The sequence below is a fragment of the Artibeus jamaicensis genome, unplaced genomic scaffold (assembly GCF_021234435.1).
Source record: "Artibeus jamaicensis isolate MK-2021 breed Jamaican fruit bat unplaced genomic scaffold, CSHL_Jam_final scaffold_1964, whole genome shotgun sequence".
Classification (NCBI taxonomy): Eukaryota; Metazoa; Chordata; class Mammalia; order Chiroptera; family Phyllostomidae; genus Artibeus; species Artibeus jamaicensis.
The window spans coordinates 42,636,076-42,659,751 of NW_026522030.1; the positions used below are offsets into that span (position 1 = coordinate 42,636,076).

Below are 23,676 nucleotides of genomic sequence, written 5' to 3' on the forward strand. Positions count from 1 at the left end.
CCAGAATTTAAAAATCAATTTTGTCTATTCATATTATAATATAATGTATATTCGAAGTCCACCTGTAAACCAAAAAGGAATAAACTACTAACTTTTAAGAAAGATACATCCTCACTGAGAGTAAAAAGAACACTCAACTAGAAGACAGGACACCTGAGTTCTGCTACTGGCAAATTATTTATAGCTTCCCTGGACTTACAGTTTTCATCCATAAAATGAGGAAGTCTGTGATAATCCTTACAGTCTCTAGAAATTCTGTTCTCCCAGATAATTAAGATAAGGAAGACTATCAAAAATACCCAATTATTTTAATTAAGGATAAAGATGTAGATTTTATACCTATGGCACTTCAATCGAGGGAATTGGGTAGAAATGGAAGCAGAAAGAGGATCTACCCACTCCATCACAGTGACAAGACTCTCATGCCAGCAATGTGCTGGAAGGTTACACTTACCTTAAACAGGTGCATATTAGGACTAAATTTTCTTGCCCTTTGACAAAAAGTAAAATCACAGCTAATCAGCATCAAAGCCTGACTAGTAAGAAGATTCCATTGGAAGAACATCTTTCTATTTAAAATGTAATGAAGTTCTCCAGCACTACTTTCTCCTCGGTCCTACATCCAATTCCTCAACTCCAAGATATCAACAGAAAAAAAGAAAGAAAGAAAGGAACATCCAGAAGTACAAATTTAGGGTACTAAGGATCTGACATATCGATACATTTAAATTTTTAATACTCCATTGGTTCAAACAATAAAAATATTCATTCTGCTACAGGAGTCAACATGAGTTAATAAATCTTTCCTTTCAATCACTTGCAAACCCTTAAAAACACTCCTGTAAGTCAAGCCAGAGAAAAAATTTACTTAACTCCTTAGGAAACTAAGGCACAAAACCATTTAATAATTTCACTACTTTTCTGGGAAACCTGCAACTCTAATAAAAACACAAAAATCATGACTCTCTTGTAACCAAGGCTCTAGGCACTGTTTCTTATAGATTAAGAGATAAAACAATAGAAAAGCAATGTTAACTCATTCGTTCAAGAAAATTCCAAAAACACAAGCTCTATAATGCCTATTTATAGCCAAAAGCCCTTTCTTAGTAAATATCATTAATAAACTCATCTAGAGTCATAATTCATCTGATGAGCCAGTTAATTATTAATTTTCATACATCATTTCATTTCCTTAGGCTACATTTAGCCTTTGTTACATTTTCCATTCCTTATGCCACAAGCATTTCTTACCCTGCATAGAAAACCTGATAATGAGGCACAAAATACTGGTCAGCAACCAAACTGCTCCTGAGCGCTCGCTCTCTCTCTCTCTCTCTCTCTCTCTCTATATATATATATATATATATATGCCATCTAAAGTAGAGTTTTTAATGATTCTTTTAATTTTTTCCCTTTGGGTTAATGATTGTATAATTTCATTAACATTGCCCTTTCAACATCACTGCCTTGATCATTAATAGGACCATGCTATTCCCATGGGCTTCTCTAGTTACAGTTTTTGTAGCCAGAAGAATATAGAAATGAAAAGCCTATTGATAGATAATATAAATTACTCTCATGCACGGCTGCCACGAGAAGCACATTTTGCAATTCAACCAAGGACAGATAGAGCTGAATGTTCTTAGATCCCAGGAGTTCGTTTTAATAAGCAGAATGTACCTTGTCCTAACACAGGTGACTGACTCCTCAGAAAAGATTGTATAAACAAAAACCAATCGTGTAAGTCGTTTTATTGGCAACAATATAAACACAGCTATATTAGATGTCACCAATAAATCAAAATTATTCTTGTCTGCAATTTTAACAAGAGGAGAGTGCAAACATGAGCCTGTGAAGCTGGAGGGTATTGTAGAGGAAATGCATTGGATACGTACGGTATCTTTTCTCTAAGTTGAAAGGGAGGCTCTATATTATGATAAAGCAATCCACAACAAAGTACAGTTGATCACTTCTGTGGTTTCATAACTTAATTCAGTGAAACTGAGGATTCACAGACTTTAGAACAGAAATAGGGCTGGGATAATTTTATATTACTGGGATGTGGAACAAAAACTTAGGGAGTTTATGCCCAATAACTAGTACATACAGACTATATAGACATCTGAACATTCCCCAGGTGTCATGTTGCTAATTCAAAGTCTATTAACGTATTTATTTTGAATACTAAAATGTACAGATAATACTCAAGCAATGTAATCACTAATACAATGAAATCAAAAAGAGAAAGTACTTTTTCTAAAGCAGGCTTACTTCTGGTTTATACCAATTAAAAATATGAAGACGAATTATAGTGTTTCCTCCAGAGATTCAAGACCATTTTTCCAAAACCCACTTGAAAAGATAATATAGCGAACATTATGGGTCCCATCTAATAGAATCCCTGACTTTGTTTTGTCTGTGGATTCCAACCCTTAGCTATCTAAAGAGAGATACAGTTTAACTTTTTTTAATCTTATATTTCATAAAATTTTCTCAAAAATGAAAAAATATTCCCTAACTTTATGGAGTAGAATATCTGGCAGTGCCTTTAAATTTAAATTAGTGGCGATGATATTCAAAACACAGATAGTATATGTGGACAGAACACAGATGAAAGGAAGGACAGGAGGGGAAGACAGTGGGGAAAAAAAGGGATGGCCAAATCCAATTCAGGAATTTATTCTCTAGCGAGTGCATCCCAACTTAAAAATCAGAAGCAGCATTGAGAACCTCATACACAATGCTAGTAATTTTGGAATTCTAGAAGAAATTCAGAACCTTCTGGAAAATACCGCTGTAGGGCAATACCAAAAGTTTGGTAACCTCTCCGAGGCTCCACTTCCCAGGCTTCAGTGCATCTGTACGACTCTCATACCCCCCAAGCTTACTCAGTGTCACTACTTTTGGTAGTAACTACCTACAAGTGTTTCATTTACTTTGCTTCAGTCATTAACTCATCAATGAGCACAGAAAGTTCTAGAAAACGGTGGCCCTATCAAAAATAACAAGGGAGAGGGGGATTTCCTTGGTCACCTGTAAGAAATCACACCTAATAAAAATTACTTGGAACCAAAAATATTTTTAAGACAAACATGGATAAGTTCAGGAAGAACCATGCCTTTGCCCACACACTGGACCAAGTTGAATATTAGCATAAGTTCTTAGCAGACATTTAACAAAGTTAAACGAATCTGCAAAGTTAAACACAACTGCATATCTCTAAAGCAGTGTTTTTCAAAATACCTGCAATCTACAAGTGGGCCCTGAAATCAATTATTCAATGGTGAAAGAATTTTTTAATTAAATAGAACCAACTAGAATAAAATATAAGCTATCAATGTGTATCAATGCATCAAGTATTGTCTTATTTCTATATGCATATTGTGCATTATGGTCAAAAAACCATAAAAGCCAGTTATATAATCATATGGACTATCTGCCTGCCCAGATCCAACGAGAACAGCTGCAGATGCCCTGGATGGGTGGCTTAGTTGGTTGGAGCATACTACCATGTACCAAAATGTTGCCAGTTTAATTCCTGGTCAGGACACATAAGTAGGTTGCCAGTTTCATCCCCAGTTGGGCTGCACATGGGAGGCAACCAATGTTTCACCCTTCCTCTCTCTCTAAAATCAGTAAGAATACCCTTGGGTAAGGATTAAAAATTTAAAAAAAGAAGAGGTGCAGATACAGATAAAGTTGAACAGCCAAAGTAATTAATATATATATAACTATAATGAAGAAAATATCTAAATGCTCGACATTTTTAGCTTTCTGAAAAATAAAGATTAAATAATACAAAGCTATACTCCTACCACCGCTTTCACTTTGCCTTTTACATAGTATATATCAATTGATCAATTGTGTTCTATAAACATCACTTAATCAACTAACAGAATCAGTATCAAAATGACTGACAATTTTAGATCTTCCCCTTTGCAGAAGGTAGATGACTCTTCCCTGGAATAAAACTTCACTCTTATAATGCTAAAGGGGGAAAACTTTAAATGAACACAACTGCATTTGAGAACCGAGTTTTTCAAAATGTGTTCTTAATATGAGTTAACCATCAGATACTATGAAGAGGAATTTGAAATGGAAAAATGAACACATACCCTATGATGTCACTGCTGAATTAATTACCTGAACTGAAAGGAGTGAACACCACATGGCCATAGTCTGAAACACAAGGCTTCTTCAGAAATACAAAAGAAAAGTAACTGGCTTGAGATTTTTCTTTTAAAAAAGTCCATCCTCACACAAGGAGATACATAGGTGATAAAACATGGCAAATGAAAAGCACATTCTATGTCATTTAGTGTGTATAAATAAGAGTCCATGTGGATAGCTATTTGCAAAGCTAAAAATTATAATCCTCTCAAAAGGGTAATAAATAGCTACCTATGGAAGATTCTAAAAATAAGTTGAATTTATCACCCATTAAACCAAATGTTCAAATACAATAAAGTGTCTTTATCACATGTGTAACTGAGTGATGTCTTTCCTTCAGTATAATTGGTTATTGCTTAAAAGTGACCAATCTAACTATTTTTAGCTGTTGGTAGACAGAAGTTTTATACAAGTTAAATAATGTTCAGTGACATCACTGAAGAAGTATGAATGTCCACAACAATGACTAGTCCCTTAACCAACATGACAACATATTTATTAAAAAAAATCCCTATATGAATGACTCAGTCAAGTTACAGACAGAAATGGAATCTATCGGTCATGCTGAAAAGGTTGGGAAAACATTAATCCATTTCTTCACACACAAGAATAACAAAAATTCATACGTAGCCCTGGCATCTGGTTAATTTTTTGTGTACAGTATTCTGCAGGCCTGGAAATGAAACTTCACAGATCTGGCTCAGAATTTCAAGAATAACTGATATTCAGAAAGTCTGATCTCTTTTTCAAGGAGCCTGAGACAGGGTCTGATCTGATTCTGTAACCCTATCTGCCCATCTGCAGTTTGGCAGGACTTACTGCACATGAAGAAATGTGCAGTTGTTCCTGTCTTTGGCCTTGAAGAGGTCACGTCAGACAAGAATGGCCCCGCCAGCTTTTTTTCATTTCAAGTCTGCTCTCAACTACTTAGAGCTTTCATGATTCCAGTTTCACAAATTCCCTGGTTTTTGTTCCTGAAGTGGGACACGGTTAGATCCTTATTTCTGTTCATCCTACAAATTGCCTTCGAGTGCACCTGGGTGGTCTTTCCTCTCCTCCCCTCTTTTGCCCTCTCTTTCACCAAATCCAGATCCCACTCACCCTCCACACCCACCCCAAATACCCACCTCAGGTTTCCCCTGATCCTCTCTTAACCTCTATGTCTCTGATCTGTAAAATGGTGAGACTTATACTACTGAACCTAGTTCACAGCATTACAGAATATTAAATGAGATAATGCATGTTACTTGCTTAGCACAGTGCCTGGTACATAGAAGGACCCAATAAATGTTACCATTTTACTCTACATACCTCTTTTAACTTTGATAACTTTCTACACTGCTTTTTAGTTATTTGCCTGTGTTTATCTTCCTGTCTAACCTCTAATTTCATTAAGCTTTGGTGCTATGTATAATTTATCTTTGAACATTCCCCAGCTATTATATATACATAAATTGTTTCATATTATACCTATTTATCTTTTTCACACTACATGTAGCATACACATAAAATTTTCATGCCACATTTACATGTTCACATATTTATATTTTTATATAATTTTTCTCATACTGAAAAAGATGCTATAGATATAATATATATATATTTATACATTTGTATCCTGTATTTATCATTTAGTGCATGAATAAACACAGTATAAGTGAGGTGTGACGGCACAATCATGAATCCTACACCCTGTGTCTTGTGGAACCACTTTAATTATAGTTGCATATTTCCCAGTCTACTCCTCCTAATCTATTTCTTTCTCTATTAGGAAAGAGCTGCATAAAAACTCTATTCCACTCTACTGAGTAGGCACATTGCTCTTGCCTTTATCTTGGCATACACATGAACAATGAAAAATCCTAGCTAAAAGTCACACAACAAATAGCCATTTCAGTACCAGGACCAGGCACTCCTTTTGCTGTGGGGTTGTCGGTCCTCACAGAGGGACTGCCAGATGCATTTTGGATTGTTGTGGTGCAAGTCCCTCCTCAGCATTCCCCACGCTCACCTCAAGCTTGCTTCTTCACACTGTACATTTCACTCCTGTCTGTTCAGTCTCCCTGATCAGACTGTCACTAAGGAGAGAAAATAGGGCTTCTGCTTCATTAGTGTCCAAATTATCTGACTTACTAAAAGGTTATGCCAGAGAAAGAAGCCAGACCAAAGAATGCATGTTGAATTATTCCATTTATATAAAGTACATAAAGTACTTTAAAAACTGGAAAAATTATGCCCCAGCCTGGTGGCTCAGTTGGTTAGAGCATCATCCCATACACCAAAAAGTTGTGGGTTCAATTCCCGGTCAGGGGATATATACCCAGTTTACAGGTTAGATTGATGTTTCCCTCTCATATCAATGTTCCTCTCTTTCTCTCTCTCTCTCCCCCCCAACCCCTCTCTAAGATCAATAAACATATCCTTAGATAAGGATTTTTTAAAACAGGTAAAATTAACATATGTTAGAAGTCAAGGCAGCAGTTATTCTGGAAGAAACATAATGACTGAAAGAAATTAATAAAAACATTTCTGGGTATTAACAATGTTCTGTTTCTCGATCTGGATGCTAGTTATCTAGTTGTGTTCAGCTTGTGAAAATTCATCAATCTTAAGATAGATGTTCTTTTCTGTATGAAAGTTTTATTTCGATTTAAAATTGGGTTTTGTGTCAATTCTGTCTTAAGTACAATAAATGGAAAACTTGGAACTGTTAATCTAACTTCATGTTAGTGTCATTTTAAAGATTTCATTGTATGTCTCAATCTCCTGGAAGAATAAGGCAGCATGTTTTTGTTGCACAGATTTCCAATGTACCTTTTATTTGTTTTTTATTTTATTTTCAGTCCTGATTGAGTCTATCAGTCAACCAAACTTAGTGAATAGTTAAAGGGTTAAGTCCTGTATTTCCATCTTTTTCATAATATTGTCTACAGAAAATAATTACAGAAAACGACTTCTCCCAGAAAGAGAATGTGCACAGGATGCTAGTTTCTGAAGGATCTCCCTCAAGAAGTACTTTTTCTTTACTATGAAAGAATTACAAATTAACATCCCAACTCCAGAGATCAGTAACTACAGTATGAGAGGGACAACACTGGCAAAAATGTCCTCAGATTTAACTTACTAGCAGGAAAGAACACAGAAAAAGACTGAGAACACTGAACTCTCATCTAAAATGATGGGAAGACCACTGGCTGCCGTATAAGTGAAGGCAGGGCTGGCACAAAACGTATTGAACCTCCCTACCCTGACTAGTTTAGCCCAAAGGAATTTCACCTACTAGGTGAACTCTGGAGTTCATCCAAAAGAAAAAAAAGTTGCTTTTCCTATTTGGAATAATAGACATTCCTCTCAAAGAAACCAACTGATCCCAGGCATTGAATCACTGACCAACTGATTGCCATTAAGAAATTTGGGTGGAATCAGGGGTCATAGAAAAGATTATCCCTCAAAACTGGGCTAAGGTGAACCAATGAGAGAGTTAAGTTATAGCAGCATGGAGATTTAACTACTCAAGGATTGCTGACCCTCTGAGCAACAAAGGAAAGGAATTCGACTACCAATAAGTCATTTTGAAAGGAAATGGAAAAGAAATGCCCCCTACTCTTCCTTTCAAAGGCAGTGTTAGAGCTAGTCTGGCTGCAAAGACAACTAGTGAAAACATGTAACAACTGTAATGCATTTAAAGACAATCCCTAAACTTCAGCATATTCCCAATTGCAAAAATAACAATTTTACACACCCCTGTCTCTAAATGGCTTCAAACTTCCCCCCCAACAACCTTCACTGCAGCCTTTTTCTGCAAACCTTTGCAGGTTGCACCTGTCTCACACATCACCACTGGAAACAAACTTGAAGGGGAGAGAAGGAATGGGAGGATTTAAAGTAAAACAAATCAATTTTAAACCAAAAACAAAAAAGTTTTCCAGTTTAGTGTAAAAAAGTTGGTCTAGTGGGGAACGCGACAGAAGGGGGAGACAGACGTCTGGCTACCTCCCAAAGCAGAAATCATGACTCAACGAGGCTTTCAAAGGGGACAGGCGACTGCATTTGTCTGGAGTTCACCTTCGGGCCAATAAAATGATCTCTGAACTGAGACTGGGAAACTTGAGTGTTTGTCCTGTGTCTGTGACAACCGGCTGTGAGGGCTTGAGCAAAATCCCTAACAGTCCCGATCTCGGTTTCCTCATCCTCAGGTGACTGCCGGGGAAGGTTCCATCTAGTTCTAACAGCTTACATTTGAGATTTCCAGCTCCCATAACCTGAAGGGGATTGGCCCACTGGGGGCAGTTGTACCACCTCCCTCTACTCTCCAACTCCAGGGCCCACGGGCCCGAATTCTGGGAGATGCCAAGGTCCTGGAAATAGGCGGGGAGAGGGTTCGAAGCCTCTTCATCGCACGGGGCCGCCGTGGCCCACACCCGCCGCCGGGGACGCCGCGCCCGCGGTTCCGGAAGTACCCTCCGCACCCCCACCGCTGCCCCGGGTTTAGATGCGGCGGGGCCGAGGGCCCACGAGGCGTCCGGGACGCCTCCGGGAGGCGGGGGACCGGACGGTACGAGTCCCGAGCGGGGCGGGGGCCTCTCTTCCCGGAGGAAAGCTGGAGAGACCCGGAGAGGTGCTGGGACCCGCCTGGCCTGGGAGAGGCACGTGGGGCTCGGCCGGAGGGGGGCAGCCCTCAGCCGCGCCTACGCCCCTCGCCCGGCCCGCGCCGGGGGTCGGAGGCCCGCGATCCGAGGCGAGGAACGAGGGGCGTGTCCGGGAGCGGAGGCGACACGGCCCCGCCGCCCGTGTGCCGCTGCCGCCCGTCGCTCCCCAGCCGCCTCGGGCCCCAAACCCTCAGCCCCGTCCCGGAGCGCGCCCTGCAAGACAAAACAAACTCGTGCCAGCTTCCTGTTGTGCAACCCAGTCCTGACTAAGGCCGGGCTGAGAGTGCCGCCGCCGGCGCTCCGCTGGGAAGCCCGGGCGGCCAGCACCGCACACTTCCCGGCCCGGCCCAAGCCGGAATCCGCGAGGAGCCGAGTTCCCGCTCGCCGCTCCCGGGGGCGTCCGGCCCCGCCGCGCCACTATCCTGACCCTCAGGTCTCCTTTCCCTTTTTTCTCCCCCAAAACCCCACCAAGGCCAGGGCGCGACCCTTGAAGCCAGAAACAGCCTTTCCCAAAGTCTCTCCCTCCGGTACCTAATTGAATCATCCATAGGATGACAAATCTGTCAGGGCCAAGTTTTCCAGACACTTGGGTGACTTCCTCATCCCTGAAGTGACTTGTCAGCTGCAGTGAGTAACTTGGAAGTGTCGCTCCAGGCAAGGTGTGTGTCTAGGAGGGAGACGGCTGCCCACTCACGCTTTCCAGAGAGCAGCCCGGCCGACTTCAAAATACACACAGGGTCATTTATAGGAACTGGAACCGTGCGCAGGACAAAGTCCCTGAAACTGAGACACTTTCCAAACAGTGCTGACATTTTGTCAGGCCCATAAAAATGTAAACGCGAGGTGACGAACCCACTGGGCAGTGTGCGCGTCTAAATGTGTCTGCGCATTTTGCAGTGTGGGAGGCCGGGAAGATGCGGGTCACCGGACCGTCCCGAGATGAGCGAGGGGACCCCCAACCCAAAGACCTCCTGGAGCAGTGGGGAAATCAGCTTGAGCAATATACACGAGCGTGGAAAACAGCCTTCGTGGAGCTCCACAAACACGTGGACCTAGAAAAGAACAACTGCAGCCCCCCCCGCGCGCGAGAGACCTCACGTCACCCCATCAATTACCACTTTTCTAAAGTGTCCCTTCATTGAGGACTCCTGGGCGGCATGCACAACCATGCCCCTGCGTCCTGTAACTTGCCCTGTTTATGTAGCCCTCTGGCCCCTGTAGTTTAAAAGGAAAAAAAAAATTCTCCCTAATTAGAGAAACTTTAAAACCTTGTTGATTTCCTTTCCCTCTTCGACACTGTACGCTTAGGCAACTGGCAAGAACACAGTGTGATTCCCCAGTAAACACATCTTTTAGAGAATCGGGGGTGGGGTGCGTGTGTCCTTAAACCCGCACGAACACCGGCTCCGCACGGAAAACTATTTCTAATCCCTAGTTTGTGTCTCTGAGCGTTAACTTCCCCACACTCCAAAGCGCCCTGTCTCTTCCCGTCTCTTCCCGTCTCTCGCCTGCTAGCTAAGTTCCTATGGCATCCACTTACCAGGTAACCGGGATTTCCACAACAAAGTCGGTGTGCGGGTCCCTTCCCCGCCAGCCTGCTGGAGTGACAGCAGGCGGCCAGCGTCGGCGAGGAGAAATTGGGGCTCCAGCCCTTCAGCACGCTCGGCGGGTTCTGCCTCTTTCTGAAATGAAAACTCCCATCCAAGCCTGGGGACGGAGCGAGGAAACCCGGCCCCAGTGCCCTGTGTGCGCGCGCGTGTGCGAGGGCAGCAGCGGCCGGAGGAGGAGAAGGCAGAAGGGGGTGGCCGGACCCTCGGCATCAGCTCATTCTGCCCCCCAAAACCCCCACTCACACGCGCATGCAAATAGTGTTTTTAAAAAGTTGAGTTTCTACTGTATGCCTCGCTTGACCCGCTCACTCTCGCCCTGGGCCGAGGGATGCGTCTGGGGCCGGCCTGGTACACGGGCTAATTGGTTTCGGCGGGTTCTGTCGGGGAAGTGCCGGTGCGAGCCTGGACGGCCACGGGGAGCGTAGGGGCGGGCGCGGCAGGGGGGGCGGAGGCCGCGCTGGTGCCCGAGCGCGCTCCGGGCTGCCGGTGCGGCGCAGTGCGGACGCGGGGGCTGCGGGGAGAGGGGAGGAAGGAGGGAGGGCGGGTGGGAGGCGGCCCTGGGAGGAGTGTGGATGTTAGTGTGGCTGCGAGGGCCGGCCCGTAGCCAGCTGCTTCCTGAGTGTGAGCGCCGGAGGGGGAGGGGGAAAGGGTGGGGGCGGGCTCGCTGGTCACCAGGCTGGCCAATTCCAAGGCCGAGCTCGTGTCTCCTTCTCGACGTGTTAACACACACACTCCTAACCGTACGCCAAAGAGTGGAGGAACTCCAGAACCGGGTAACAACTAACAGCAGAGAGACACTTTGCCTTCTTGGGTCTTATTCGTCGAACTAGTTTTTTTTTTTCTTTGACATGAAAAAAAGTGAGCATTTAGAAGGGATTTGATGTCAGATCCTGAAGAACAAGAGAAAAAAATGCCCAGTAGTTACACGGAAAGAGTAAAAACTAAGAAGTGAAAAACAGATAAAATGTCTTCCTAATACACAGGATTGGATGCGCGTAATTTCGAAAATGCATAGGCGAAACACTGAGGGTGACTTGGGTATCTTTTGCAAAGCAGAGAGGAAGGTGATGAAAGTGTTACAAAGATGTAGAATTCTAAACAGGCTGCTAAGAATGGAGGTACATTCCCTGCTTATGTTGCATCTATTAGCAGCACTTTCTCCTTAAGAATTCGACAACCTCAGCTTCATACCCCATCTAAGCTGTGGCCCCAGGCCCTCTGCTTGGCTTGATCTGAGCCCTGAAGAGGTAGATTGGTCAACTGTTAGTAGTCCCCCACATGTATTACCTCAGATGCAAAGACTTCTATCTTGGGAATCAATGTACACAAAGTACACATATAAAGCACAATACATACGAAACGCGTATCCTGGTTAGGCCTTTCTGCAGTGAGAATATTATTCACTCTCATGAATGAAATGAATGAGGATATCTCAAGACACTTGAAATTTAACTAGTCCTTATATTCTATTCTTGGGCTGTCACTCAAATATAAATTAGCATTCAGGTAGTTGATGATACGATCAAAACAGAAACCCTCAAGCACGCAAATTATCTACCCCAGAAAAGTATGCCAGAAAGATCGTTGACAATTTTCATTTATCTTATTTCAGAAAGATATTATTTGAATTGGTCTGCATCCATGATATTGACCCAAAAGAAGCCAATTTTCACAGTACTTCCTATGTCTTGTTATGATCTGCTTTTCAAGACTCCCTTTAGGGAAGATTTTTTCCCCTTTCCTAAAGACACAAACTCATCAGAATATTAATCACCAGAATATCTGTCAGCAGAAGTGGAGGGAGGTAAATAAATTAATAAGTGCTTAGGATATATTATTCTGTCAGCTTTCTAGTTTCTCCCTCTGTTCTTCGTCTCCTATTAAATGCAAGTATCCAAGCCCAAGTGGCAATCTATGGGTTCAACCACACATAAGGAAAGCAAATACTCATAAAATGAAGCATGCAGCAACATCACAAAAACAAAGAAACCAAGTGCTGGAAATTGCCATGACTATTCCATTGTGGCCAGTTATTGCAACATGCCTGACATTCACAAAAACTCTTCCTCATTAACTCCAGCCTTCAGGAGAAGAGCAAGATGTGAACACTGACCCTTCAGTGCATCATGGGAAGTTCTCTTCATCCAGACTCCTGGTCTGCACAGACTGCTCTGCAGCAACAAAACAAGGCTGGGTGGAAGCTGCAAAAATCTTTCTAATGTCCCTCAAATATCACTTCAAATACAATGTTTTTGATGCATGATATGATATCCTAGGGGCTTGCAGAAGCTTCCAAAACTTCCCACTTGGATGGAATAGCTCAGCTGGAAGAGAAAAATATAGTGCTATCCCCTACTTTAATCAGTGGCTCATGGAAATAAAACACTGAGAAAGTTAAAATCATCAACCTGGAGCTCCCCAAAATTCTCTTCACTTATAAGAGCCCAAGAGTGGGAGTGTAATTTTTTATTTAGGTGGAATTTTCATTCCACCTAACTTTCCTGAGACATTTACCACTAAATACATATAATGCTTTGGTTGACTTTTTTTTTTTTTTTGGCTAGGAATGTATATGCAATGTCCTTGCATTCCATGGGATGTAGTAAAAATGCAACACTTTGAATACAACCCTAGAGTGACTCAGAGTAAGATCTGCACCTCTTCTGGACTGAATCCATCAACATGGGCGGGGGAGGGAAGAATAATGAGAAATGGTGGGAAAGGAAACAGTGTAGTTCAGCAAAACAATCTCTCTTCCCCATGAGCTCTCCATCATGCTTAGGAATCACACTCTGGCAGCCTTTCAGACAGATAGGTGGGAACTACGACCCATTGGTATCTTCCCTTTCTGAAGCTGTCAGTTGTATGCATCTCAGCTGCTGACTCACAGAGGCTGATTCAGCAGACAGGGCCCTGCTGCCAGCTCAAGTCCAGTTCTCGTTCATTTGAGAAATATTCAGTGACTACCTATACTCTTTCCCAGGATTGGGAGCAAAGGAATTAACATTTTCAGGCATTGTGCATGGGAGGATGTTACATGAAGCATTTTGCCCAATTCCTGGGATATAGCAAACCCACAAAAAATGAAGCATACTTTATCTCATTTACTTTGCATACTTTGCATACATTATCTCATTTACTCCTCAAAGTATGAGATGCCATTAGTAGTCTCCTATTTAGAAGCAAAGAAGCTGAATCTCAGTAAAGAATTAAAAGGAGTGAGAGGCAGAACCAGCTTTGTCAGTCTAGATGCCCCAAGTTCTTTTCAACATTGCTGTCCTATAAAATAATGGTACATACTCTTTCAATGTGTGCCAACTACACTGAACTTGTATAAAGTGCAAGGCATCTTATAATCAATGTCAGATAAGCACAGCTGAGTGTGTAGGAAGCAGGAATAATTTCCTGCAACAGGACATGGAGTAATTTAGCTATTTGAGCTGGACTTAAAAGAATAGGAAGAAAATCAGTAAACAAAGAAGACCATCCCAAGTACAGGAATCTGTACCAGAAAGGACACAAAAGGCATTGATCCTGTGTATCTGCTCACACAAAGCTAGATTACAAAAGAAGAACACTGGCAACCTCATAGCTAAAGCCCTGAACACAGTGGCCTCCCAGAGGGAACATTCTAGCAACACACTTTCAGAACTGTTATTTGTGTCAGTCTGAGTGCTCTGACAGCAAACTACAAACTTGCAAAGAACCATGATCAAATTCTTACTTCTCTAAAGTGTCTATAAGAGAGAAAAAGCTTTTAACCCCAGAATGCAGATAGGGTGAGCTACCAGCACCAGGGATAGTATGCCCAGCTATAAACACACATCCTATACACACACAGGCTGGCAACAGTCCAGTTATGTAGAAATACAGCAGAAAAAGTCAGTGTTTGCCAACTTAAAGAAGGGAACTAGATGTGTGAGATGGAAAATCTTCATTTTACCTTCCTAAGTGAGTAGTGCAAACAGCGGAATGTTATCAGTGCCTGATACCCTAATAAAACTGTTAAGTTGATCTTTTTACAATTTTGCCACAAATGCAGTCAACCTAGACTCTCCTGCTTATACATCAGTGATGCAATGTTTTAAAATTATGATTGACATCCATTATATTCATAGCATCATACCTCTCTTCCTTTCCAAGGTCAAACTATAAACAGAATCTAAGTGCAAAATGTGAAATATTTTACACCATACAATGTCTCCGCATCTATTTTGATTGGTAAATATATTCTTCCTTTTTTATACAAACCCAACTGAAATGCTTCTACTATTATACAGAGATTTATTTGATATTCCTTGATATATTACTAAGGCATGTGTACAAAAAGTTTACCAAAATAAAAATAAATTCTTAATATACACAATATTCCACAGGCAGCCAGTTTCCTACTCTCTTACCACTTAGCCTCATCCATACTGGCCACTTACATATGTTGCTGTAATGTTAATTATCTGATCAGTATGCTACCTTATCCAGAACTGCCTTCTCTAAGTACCTTCATAATACCCAAAATTTACATTTCTTCATGAGCTTTTCATGGCCTAGCTACAATAGTGGGCACTAGTAAGTATTTAATGCTAATTGAATGAATAAATAAATGAATGAATAAGTAAAAGAATGGTTTCCCTACTTTCAGAGATGATGAATGGCACTAACAACTGTCATTTTGCATGGATCAGCACCACACCTATCATTCTCTTTCTGTGCCCCCAGGCTCTCCATTGAAAACTGAAGGTTAAATGTTACTTCCTACTTCTTAGGAAAGGAAATTCCATCTCTGTTCAATGCTTAGAGCCAGAGGGCGAGCCTCCCCCCCCACTGCCCCATGACCCTTCGCTGTCCCTTCCCCGACACCCCACCACCTCTTTAACCATGGCACACCAGGCCGCTTGTACCATACCTGGAATTCTACCAAAAAGAAAAAGGAAAATATGTACTAGATTATGGGGGGAAGGAAAGTATGGAATGAGTTTTCATAGAGAAAGATTAAATTTTTAAATGAGAGGAAATAAAGAAGGTGGGACAGCATTAATACACCATCAACATAAATGGGCAAAAAATAAGTTTTGGGTAGAATTAAGCTCTGGAAAAAAAAAGTGATTCAGTGACCTTCCAGACTCCTGACTTACCTCAAGATCTAAATACACCTGCAAGGAGTTTAACTACATTTGGAAATTTTCTATAAATCCTAAATCCCTGTGATGCTAAATCACTCAGGGGGGTTTCACATGTATAAATACTTCTATCTCCTTTCAACTCGGTGGAACAAGGACAAGCATAATTTTATTGTCCACTGGACAAATGACCAATTGTCCCCAAATTAAACCTGCCCTGAAAAAAAGTCTCGGTTCCTTTCAGGGTGGGGACACTGTTCCAAGTTCATTATCTGCATTATCTCACTTAATTCTCACAACATCGCAGTAACGTAAGGTCTAACACAACTTCCATTTACAGTTGAAAAAAAAGACACAGAGAGAAGTGAGATATCTTCCTAATGTCACTCCGCTCATGGGAGACTGGCCCAGCCTCAAACAGAAACAGCCTCCCACATTGACCATTACGGCATTATTCTTACAGGGCAGGGAACCCTCTTTGCACGGGACATTTATTTGTTCATTCACTCAAGCAGGTGGTGTGTTGGAAGGAGGGTGAAATCTAGAATTAGAAAACCTAGAAATCAAAACTGCACCACTTACTGGAAAATCTTGGGCTAGTTCCTGAACCACTACCTGAGTTACTGCAAGGACTGAATGGGGAATCGCAACACTGGCTAGCACACAAGCCCAACCAGAGTTTCCTTTATTGATGAGAAACACAGCCCAAGAGCCTCAAAGGGAAATCAGCCCTCCAGGAATGTGCCCATTGACTGAGAAACCCCCTTCCCCTATTCAAAATACATGCATTCATTGGTTGGTTCTTCTCTGTGCCCTGACTGGGAATCAAACCCATGACCTTGGTATATCAGGACAATGCTCTAACCAACTGAGCTACCTGGTCAGGGACTTGGGTATTTTTCTCTAAGCTATAGCTCATGCTCTTTTCGAGATCCTCCTATCATTTGGTCAGTATAATATTAAGCAAGAGACAGTCCACTTCCCCAATAATTACACAATGCCCCCTTTCAGACCAGCTGGTCATCCTTTTAGGGGTCACACAGAGTAGCTTATCCATTTGGTTTTCAGACAAATGCCTTGAAAAGCCAGGCCATTTCTACATGTCCTCAGTTACTGGTTAACAAATGTAACCACAAAACTCATCACCTAATAGGAAATACATGCCTTCCCAAATTCCTATTCAAATTGGACTTAATCTCATTCCCAGATAAAACAAAGCCAAGATTTTCCTGGAATGACATTCAGAAATAAAAAGGTTTTGTATAGAAGTACCTTCCCAGGCCCCGGCCAAGTGGCTCAGTTGGTTAGAGCACTATCCCAATAAGCCAAGGCTGTGAATTGATCCCCAGTTAGGACACACAAGAATCGACAAATGAACACATAAATAAGTGGAACGACAAATCCATGTCTCTCTCTCTCTCTCTCTCAACACCCTTCCCTCCCTCCCTTCCTGTCCCTCTCTCCCCTCCTCTCTATCAAATCAATAAATTAAACAAAGGAAGAAGTATACCTTCCTAGGCGTCCCTGAGTCCCACTCATTTTTCTTGTTGTTACTGATATTATTAATCCTACCTTAGAAATTTCAGTTCAGCTTAGAACACCCCTTCCCCCACTCCCATGCCTTGTGTCTATTGTCTCAACCAAATGTCATTTAAAACTCAGCTGTAGATACGATTTGGGCCTTTTGGCACAAGAGACAGGGGCAGAAAGTCCATACATTCTAGACTGAATTCAGGTCCTGCAGTTAGACAATGCGAACTTGATAATAATAATGATATCTGAGCAAGTTGCATAGATCAGAAATGTTCTTCCTGCCACTGTTTTCTTTTTACTTCCAGCAAGAGGTGGACAGTAATGAGAAAGTGAGGGTGGAAAGCTGCAAGCCATAAGCTTCAGACACAGTTTCATTATGGCAATAAAAACAGCTCACATTTATTTGGGGTTTATTATGTGTGAGGAGCTGAGCAAAGTATTTGATGTTCTTGATCTCATCTAATTCTCACAGGTGTCAGTCTAATAAAGGTAGAGATGGGCCTGGAATTGACTTTCTCTGGCTCCAGGACACACGCTTTTGGTGGCAACACTGGGCCACCCCCACAAAATGTTGCTTATTGTAAGAAATTGTGATGAAATATGTTGTAAACATAATTGCATGTAAAATTTAAGAACAAAATATATAAGTAGTACATGTAATGGCCTGTTATATGACACTACCAGGCAATACTGAACTACTGTAGTTCCTCAAGACCGACCTCGAACACTTGCCAAAGTTCCCAAACCTTTGTTTCTGCTGTTCTGTCGGTCTGGAATGATATGTACTGTCATTTGTCCCCCTACCCTCTCTGTGAGTCATTCTGTTGTAAGGAGAATAATGCCCCCCAACCCCACAAATGCCCATACCCTAACCCCTGGAGCTTGTGAATACATTAGGTTACATGACAAAAGGAAATTAAGGTACAGATGGAATTAAGTTTGCTCATAAAGTGACCTTAAAAATATTTTAAGTGACCTTAAAATATTATCACAGATAATCCAAGTGGGCCCAAAGTAATCGCAAGAGTCCTTAAAAGTGGGAGAGGAGGCAGAGAAAGCGATGTGACAACCTTGAAAACAGGGCCAGAGAGATGCTGTGCAAGTGACTTTGAGGTTGGAGGAATGGACCACGAGCTGAGGAATGTGGATGGTCTCTAGAAGCTGAAGAGGCTATGACACAGAACCTTCAGGAAGGAATGCAGCCCTGCTAAAACCTTGATCTTAACCCAGTGAAATCCAGGTCAGACTTCTATCTGATAGTGCCGTAAGATACAAATGTGGGTTACTTAAGCCATTATGTTGAGGATAATTTGTTACAGCAGCTATGGAAAACCAATGTACCTTCCAAGCTCTCCTCTCACCCCCAGAGCCAGGCACCACACACTCTAGGTCCTCAGAGAACGCTGTCCTTACGATTATTTAACTCTAATATACTATTTGGGGACCAGGTCTATACACTCCAGGTCTTCCCTTATTTCCTTCAGGAGCTCTATGAACGGACCTCAAGATTGATCCGAGGGCCTCCCCGCTGCCTCTGCTCACTTTCTGCTGGGGGGAGGGACAGTGTTAAGTGAAACGACCAAAAAGCTGGAAGAGGTAAGGCAGCAGGAGGATGTAGGAAAGAAGAGGGTACAGGGGTCGACAGTGGAGAAGAGAGAAGTGAAGGAAAGGGGGACGGTGGGGTCAGGGAAGAGAAAGAAGACGAGGGAGATAGAGGAAGATCCAGAAGCCTGATGTGGGAGACAAGAGGGAAAGAGAAGAAAGAGGAAGGAGCTTGTTTTCTTCTTCCCCGTCTCCCGCCTGACCACCCTCTCCGCCAGGCTTCCTGAGTGCAGGCCCACCCTCAGCATCCAGTACTGGTGTCTCCTCCCTGCAGTGGTTTCCATGTGGCTGCCCTTTATATTGCCTGTAGAAACTCTTCATACACCTTGCCAGATCTCACCCCCAGAGATTTTGGTTAACGGGCCTGAATGTGACCTGTGCACCGGGACTTTTCTGATCTCCCGGTGACATGAATGGGCAGCCAAGGTGAAGAACCACCATCATAGAGCCCTCTCTGACCTGTCCAGCTCACCCAGAATGGGTCCTGCCTTCAAACTCAGAACCCTCGTCACTATCCCACACTTTGGCACTTGTCTCCTAAAGCTGGTGAGGCTGCATTGAGATGAAGTAAGGACCCAGCCCCTGGAGCCAAACTGCTGGGATTCCGCCTTGGCTCTACACTTCATAACCGAGCACTCCTGGGGAAGTCGCTTAGCCTTTCTGCATCTGTCTCTCCATCTGCAGAACAGGAATGACTCGAGCAGTAGTATTGTGTTGATTTGAAGACTAAATGAGTTAATATTTTTGAAGCACTCAGAAGAGTGCCTGCCTCAACAAATGTACAAAAATAAGCATTTGTTAAATGACATATAATCAGCTCGCATCCCTTGTCTCTGGTACTCTACCTTGACATACAGTCTAACTTTTCATGTATACAATTCCTCACCGCCCCACAGTCAACAACTGAGCTCTCCCATAATTCCCACCACACCAAAGCCATTGTACTCTGCACAATCGACACTCAATAAAGTCTGTTAAAAACAATACCAAATCAGAAAACAATTTTGAAGACATATAACCTGTTCCTTAGAATCAGTAACTGCCTATGAGTTAAGAATGTTTTAAAGAGCAGCCACTTAAACAATTCTCACTTACCTCTGGCACTGCTCCCTGACAAGCAAGGCCCACAGAAAAGGGGACAAGACATGTGCGTGTGTCTGAAGGAGGAGTAGAGAAGTAAAAGGAAGTTTGTGATGAGAGGAGGGGTCCCGAAGTGGGTACTGAAACTAGGGCAATTCTGATTCGCTAGATGAGGTTCAGAAGGATCGTAAATCAGACTAAGACAGAACGGTGGAGGTGGTGGAAAATATCCAGGTAAGGGGAATGAAAGGCCGTAGAAAGCAAACTTCGCTGATTCATAATTGTGCTTAAGGCTGGCTGCGTCTAGACTTCCACTTGGATGACTGGTTTACATACACACTCACATACATTTTTAACTCTGAAAGTTAATGCTCCATATGTGTTTTATTTACTTTCATGTCTTTTTTATCTTTACTAGTTGGCCAATTCTTTTTCTTCACATTACATCAGAAGACCCTCATTGCAATAAGCAACTCAGCTTGGGGATGGTGGATTAACTTTGAAAAAGACATTTGAGAAAAAAATGTAAAGCTTTGTATTAGGGTACAACAACATTTACAAGGCACAAATTTGGCGGCCACAAGATTTCTCTCAAAGGTATGAAAAAATGTCTGTGCTCTGTTTTCAAAGAAACCAAATAAGACATGGTCCCTGAATCACTGTCTGAATGCAAACAGCATTTGGCTTTGATCTGAGTTGTTGAAAACTATGACCAATTTATCCTGCGATGCCAAACCATTAGAGAATATTTTTAAGTCTGGGTTTCCATATCGGGATTCGGCTACACACTTTTTCTCTTTATTTTACATTACATAGGTCCAACCCAAAATAGTGCTTCCAACAGTGTATGTAGTTGGGATGATGATTTCAATTTCAAGTTACAGACAAAGAAAAGAAAAACTCTTTTCCGATAGACATATTCCTTTGGCCTGAGAAAAAATATGTAAAAACATAATCAAACATTAAATGAGATTATTTGATGTAAACCTACTTCTCTACTATATTAATAATGACCTCGTAGGCAGGCTTAGCTAGTTTCCAGGTGATAAGGAAAACATCAGAACTCACTTTTCTAATGTATGTGCCACAAAGAATCCACCTTGGACCATGGCTGCTGCCAGCCTTCCTTCTGCCCACCACCTGGTCCAAGGAGAGTCACTGGTGATTTTTCTGAATTTTGTTTGCAAATTTAATCCCCAAATATGCCCATATGGGTGAGGGGAAACAGATCCAACCCCACAGGGAAGCACATCAGCATCTTCCAAGCATGTGAAACATACCAAGGACCTCCTGTAATGAGTCAATAACCCAGGACGACCCGCCTCTGTGTCTCGGTGGAATTTATGTTTGAATGCCAAGAGGTTTTGATCAGCACATAGAGTCTCCAAAGCACTTTCCATCTGCCAACATACCGCTGAGAGCAGAGTAAGTTGAGGTAGTGATATTGGTGTTTTATACAACTTCCCTGTTTTAGGTTTCCCGAATCACCTGAGGAGAGGTCCCTGTCTAAAATCAGGTTGGTTCTAGAGATTCCGACTCAGCTTCTAAGGATGGAGACCACAACAGTATCAAATCTTAAAGCTGAAAGTATCCTCCTTGCAGGAGTTCTGAATTTCAAGTGGTCTGCGGATAGAAGTGATTACCTTCCATAATCCCCTGTCTTTTTATTTTAGGGACCTCACTCTGAGCAGAGGCCCCCAAGCCCCATCAGCCCCCTGCCCACTCCCTGCACACCAAATGCGCTCCACGCCTAACTGCCACACCCACATCATGTGCCACTCCCATGTCCGCCCCGATGGCCCCTCTCCGCCCTCCCCAACGCCATGCCTCGTGGCCCTCACCCCCTGCACCCAGCCTCATCAAACATCTTTGCTCTTTTGAGTGTCTCCCCTGCTTTCCACGATACTATAATGCCATCTGTCAGCAATGGCTGTCTGACGGGGCATCAGGGAAGGTAGCTAGATCAAGGAATTTTGTTCTATGATGTTTTAATGCTTAGAGTGACGCTGTTGTGATTTAACAGTCAGAAAACAGAAAATATATATTTTTTAAGTTCTGTATTTCTGTTCTTCCTACTAAATTCTCCTTTTTCTCTTTCTTACTTCTCTCTTCCTTCGGCCACCTGAATGTGCTGTCCGCACAATCCCCTTTGCTTCCTTCTCATCTCTGTTAGAACTCTGCTTTCACTCCAACATGTGAGTGAAAGTTAAGGAGGCTTTGGAGCTGCGTAGGCCTGGGTTTGAACCCTGACTCTGCTATCTGTACATCCTCATCCAGTCATTTCGTTAGTTTACTCAGCAATAGGAATAACCAACAATTCCTACGTGCTTACTCAGGCCAGGCACTTTACATATATTAACTCATTTGATCTGCACAACAACCCTAAGAGCTAGGTAAGGTTATCCCCATTTTACACATGGAGGCACAGAAAGACTGAATTTCTTGCCCAGGCCACTCAACCAGTCAGTAGCCCCTTTACTTGTTCTAGTCTTCTGGCTGCTGAACTCTAAAAACTCTAAAATGAAAGCCACACACCAGCCTAGCAGTGCTCTTCTGTTGATTCGAGATAACATGGAGGGTGGGGGTGCCTGGCACATAGCTGTGATTATCACATTTCTCTAAAGATCATGACCCTGAGCTTCAGCCATACAAATTCAATGATTCCGGCCAAGTGTACCTGCCTACAGAGTCCATAGCAATCCCAGCTGGAGAAGTCAGCAACTGAACTATCTTCCTTTACAAGTAATTGGCCATTCTGCTCACTGTACCACATACCACCTTCTCTATCCCTTCTCGCCCTCCCCATCCTGCTTTCCCGATGTTCCTGGCAGTTTCTGAACAATCCTCATTGTTCAGTGCCCCTTCTCCCACTCAGTTTGAGGTCCTCAGCCAGACCATTTCTCTAACTTTGCTGGTCTTCCTGCCTCCAGCCTGTCCCTACATGAATTTACTTACACAGTAGTTCAGATGTTAATGGTCCTGGATATGACTCTCCAACCTCAGACCTGGCTCTACACCTTTGGCCTTGTCCCTCTGGTCAATACCCTGTTCTTCAGTCAAACTGGACTAGTTACTAGGGATCCCAAACTTACCTTGAGCTTTACCTCTGCCTGGGATGCCCTTTCTGGACCAGTGTCCAGCCTTAAGATCAAGTCCCAAAACTAGCTTCTCCTGAAGCCCTTCCTGATGCTGTCAATCACACAGGGATTCCCTCTTTTGCATTTCGCACCATGTGTATTAGAGGGAGGGCATCCGTGTGAACAGTCTTTTCCATCTTTACCTGATCTATAATGTCTAACGCAAGCTTGGGACTCAGTATTTGCTAAAAATATTAATATATAAATGGGAAAAACTAAAGCCCAGAAAGAGTAACTGATACACTTTGCAAATCAGTTAGCCAGGAAACAGCATTAGATAATAGTTAATGTAGTAAGCCAGACTGGCTGAGTTTAAGCCAACTTTCTACCAATGATTAGCTGGAATGACCTTACGCAAGTACCTTAACTGCTGTCTACCTCAATTTTCTCAACAGTAAAATGGTGATAATAATACTTCATAGAACAGCATAAGGACTAAGCAAATTAATAAGTATAAAATATTTAGAATGGTGCTTGACACATTGTAAGCATTCACGTATTAGCTGCTATTGTTATTATTGTTGTAAATGGCAGAGTCAGAATTAGAATTGAAGATCCTTGACTCCTAGTCCAGTGCTCTTCATGCTGTTTCTTCAGTATTCCTGTTCTTGGTTCAAATCCCCACTCCATGCAAAAAAAGATGCACACATATGCACCTGTACGTATACACACACATGTTCAGGACAACAAGGAAATGCTGCTTGTACATTTAAGCTAGTCTAGAACTTTGATGGAGCTGCATGGTCTTGAGTTAAAAAAAGAAAAGAAAAAGTAGGGG

At 42.5% G+C, this 23,676-nt stretch overlaps 1 protein-coding gene across 6 annotated transcripts in view; it reads right to left on the bottom strand.

Moving 5' to 3' along the window:
• The window catches only part of GLIS3 (GLIS family zinc finger 3), a 665,074-nt gene that overhangs the window by 448,604 nt on the left and 192,794 nt on the right, over nt 1–23,676 (bottom strand). Inside the window, exon 1 of one of the 6 annotated variants that reach the window (XM_037148719.2) lies at nt 10,360–10,449. The exons of 3 other annotated variants lie outside the window; for them this stretch is intronic. Coding sequence is in view for 1 of the 3 variants with exons in the window: in XM_037148723.2 (XP_037004618.2) it covers nt 10,360–10,639 (280 nt within the window). In the remaining 2 variants the exon portion in view is untranslated. Of the gene's footprint in view, nt 1–9,350; nt 9,811–10,359; nt 10,966–23,676 lie in introns of those variants that run through there. 2 more of the 6 variants (XM_037148720.2, XM_037148723.2) reach the window with 2 other exon arrangements.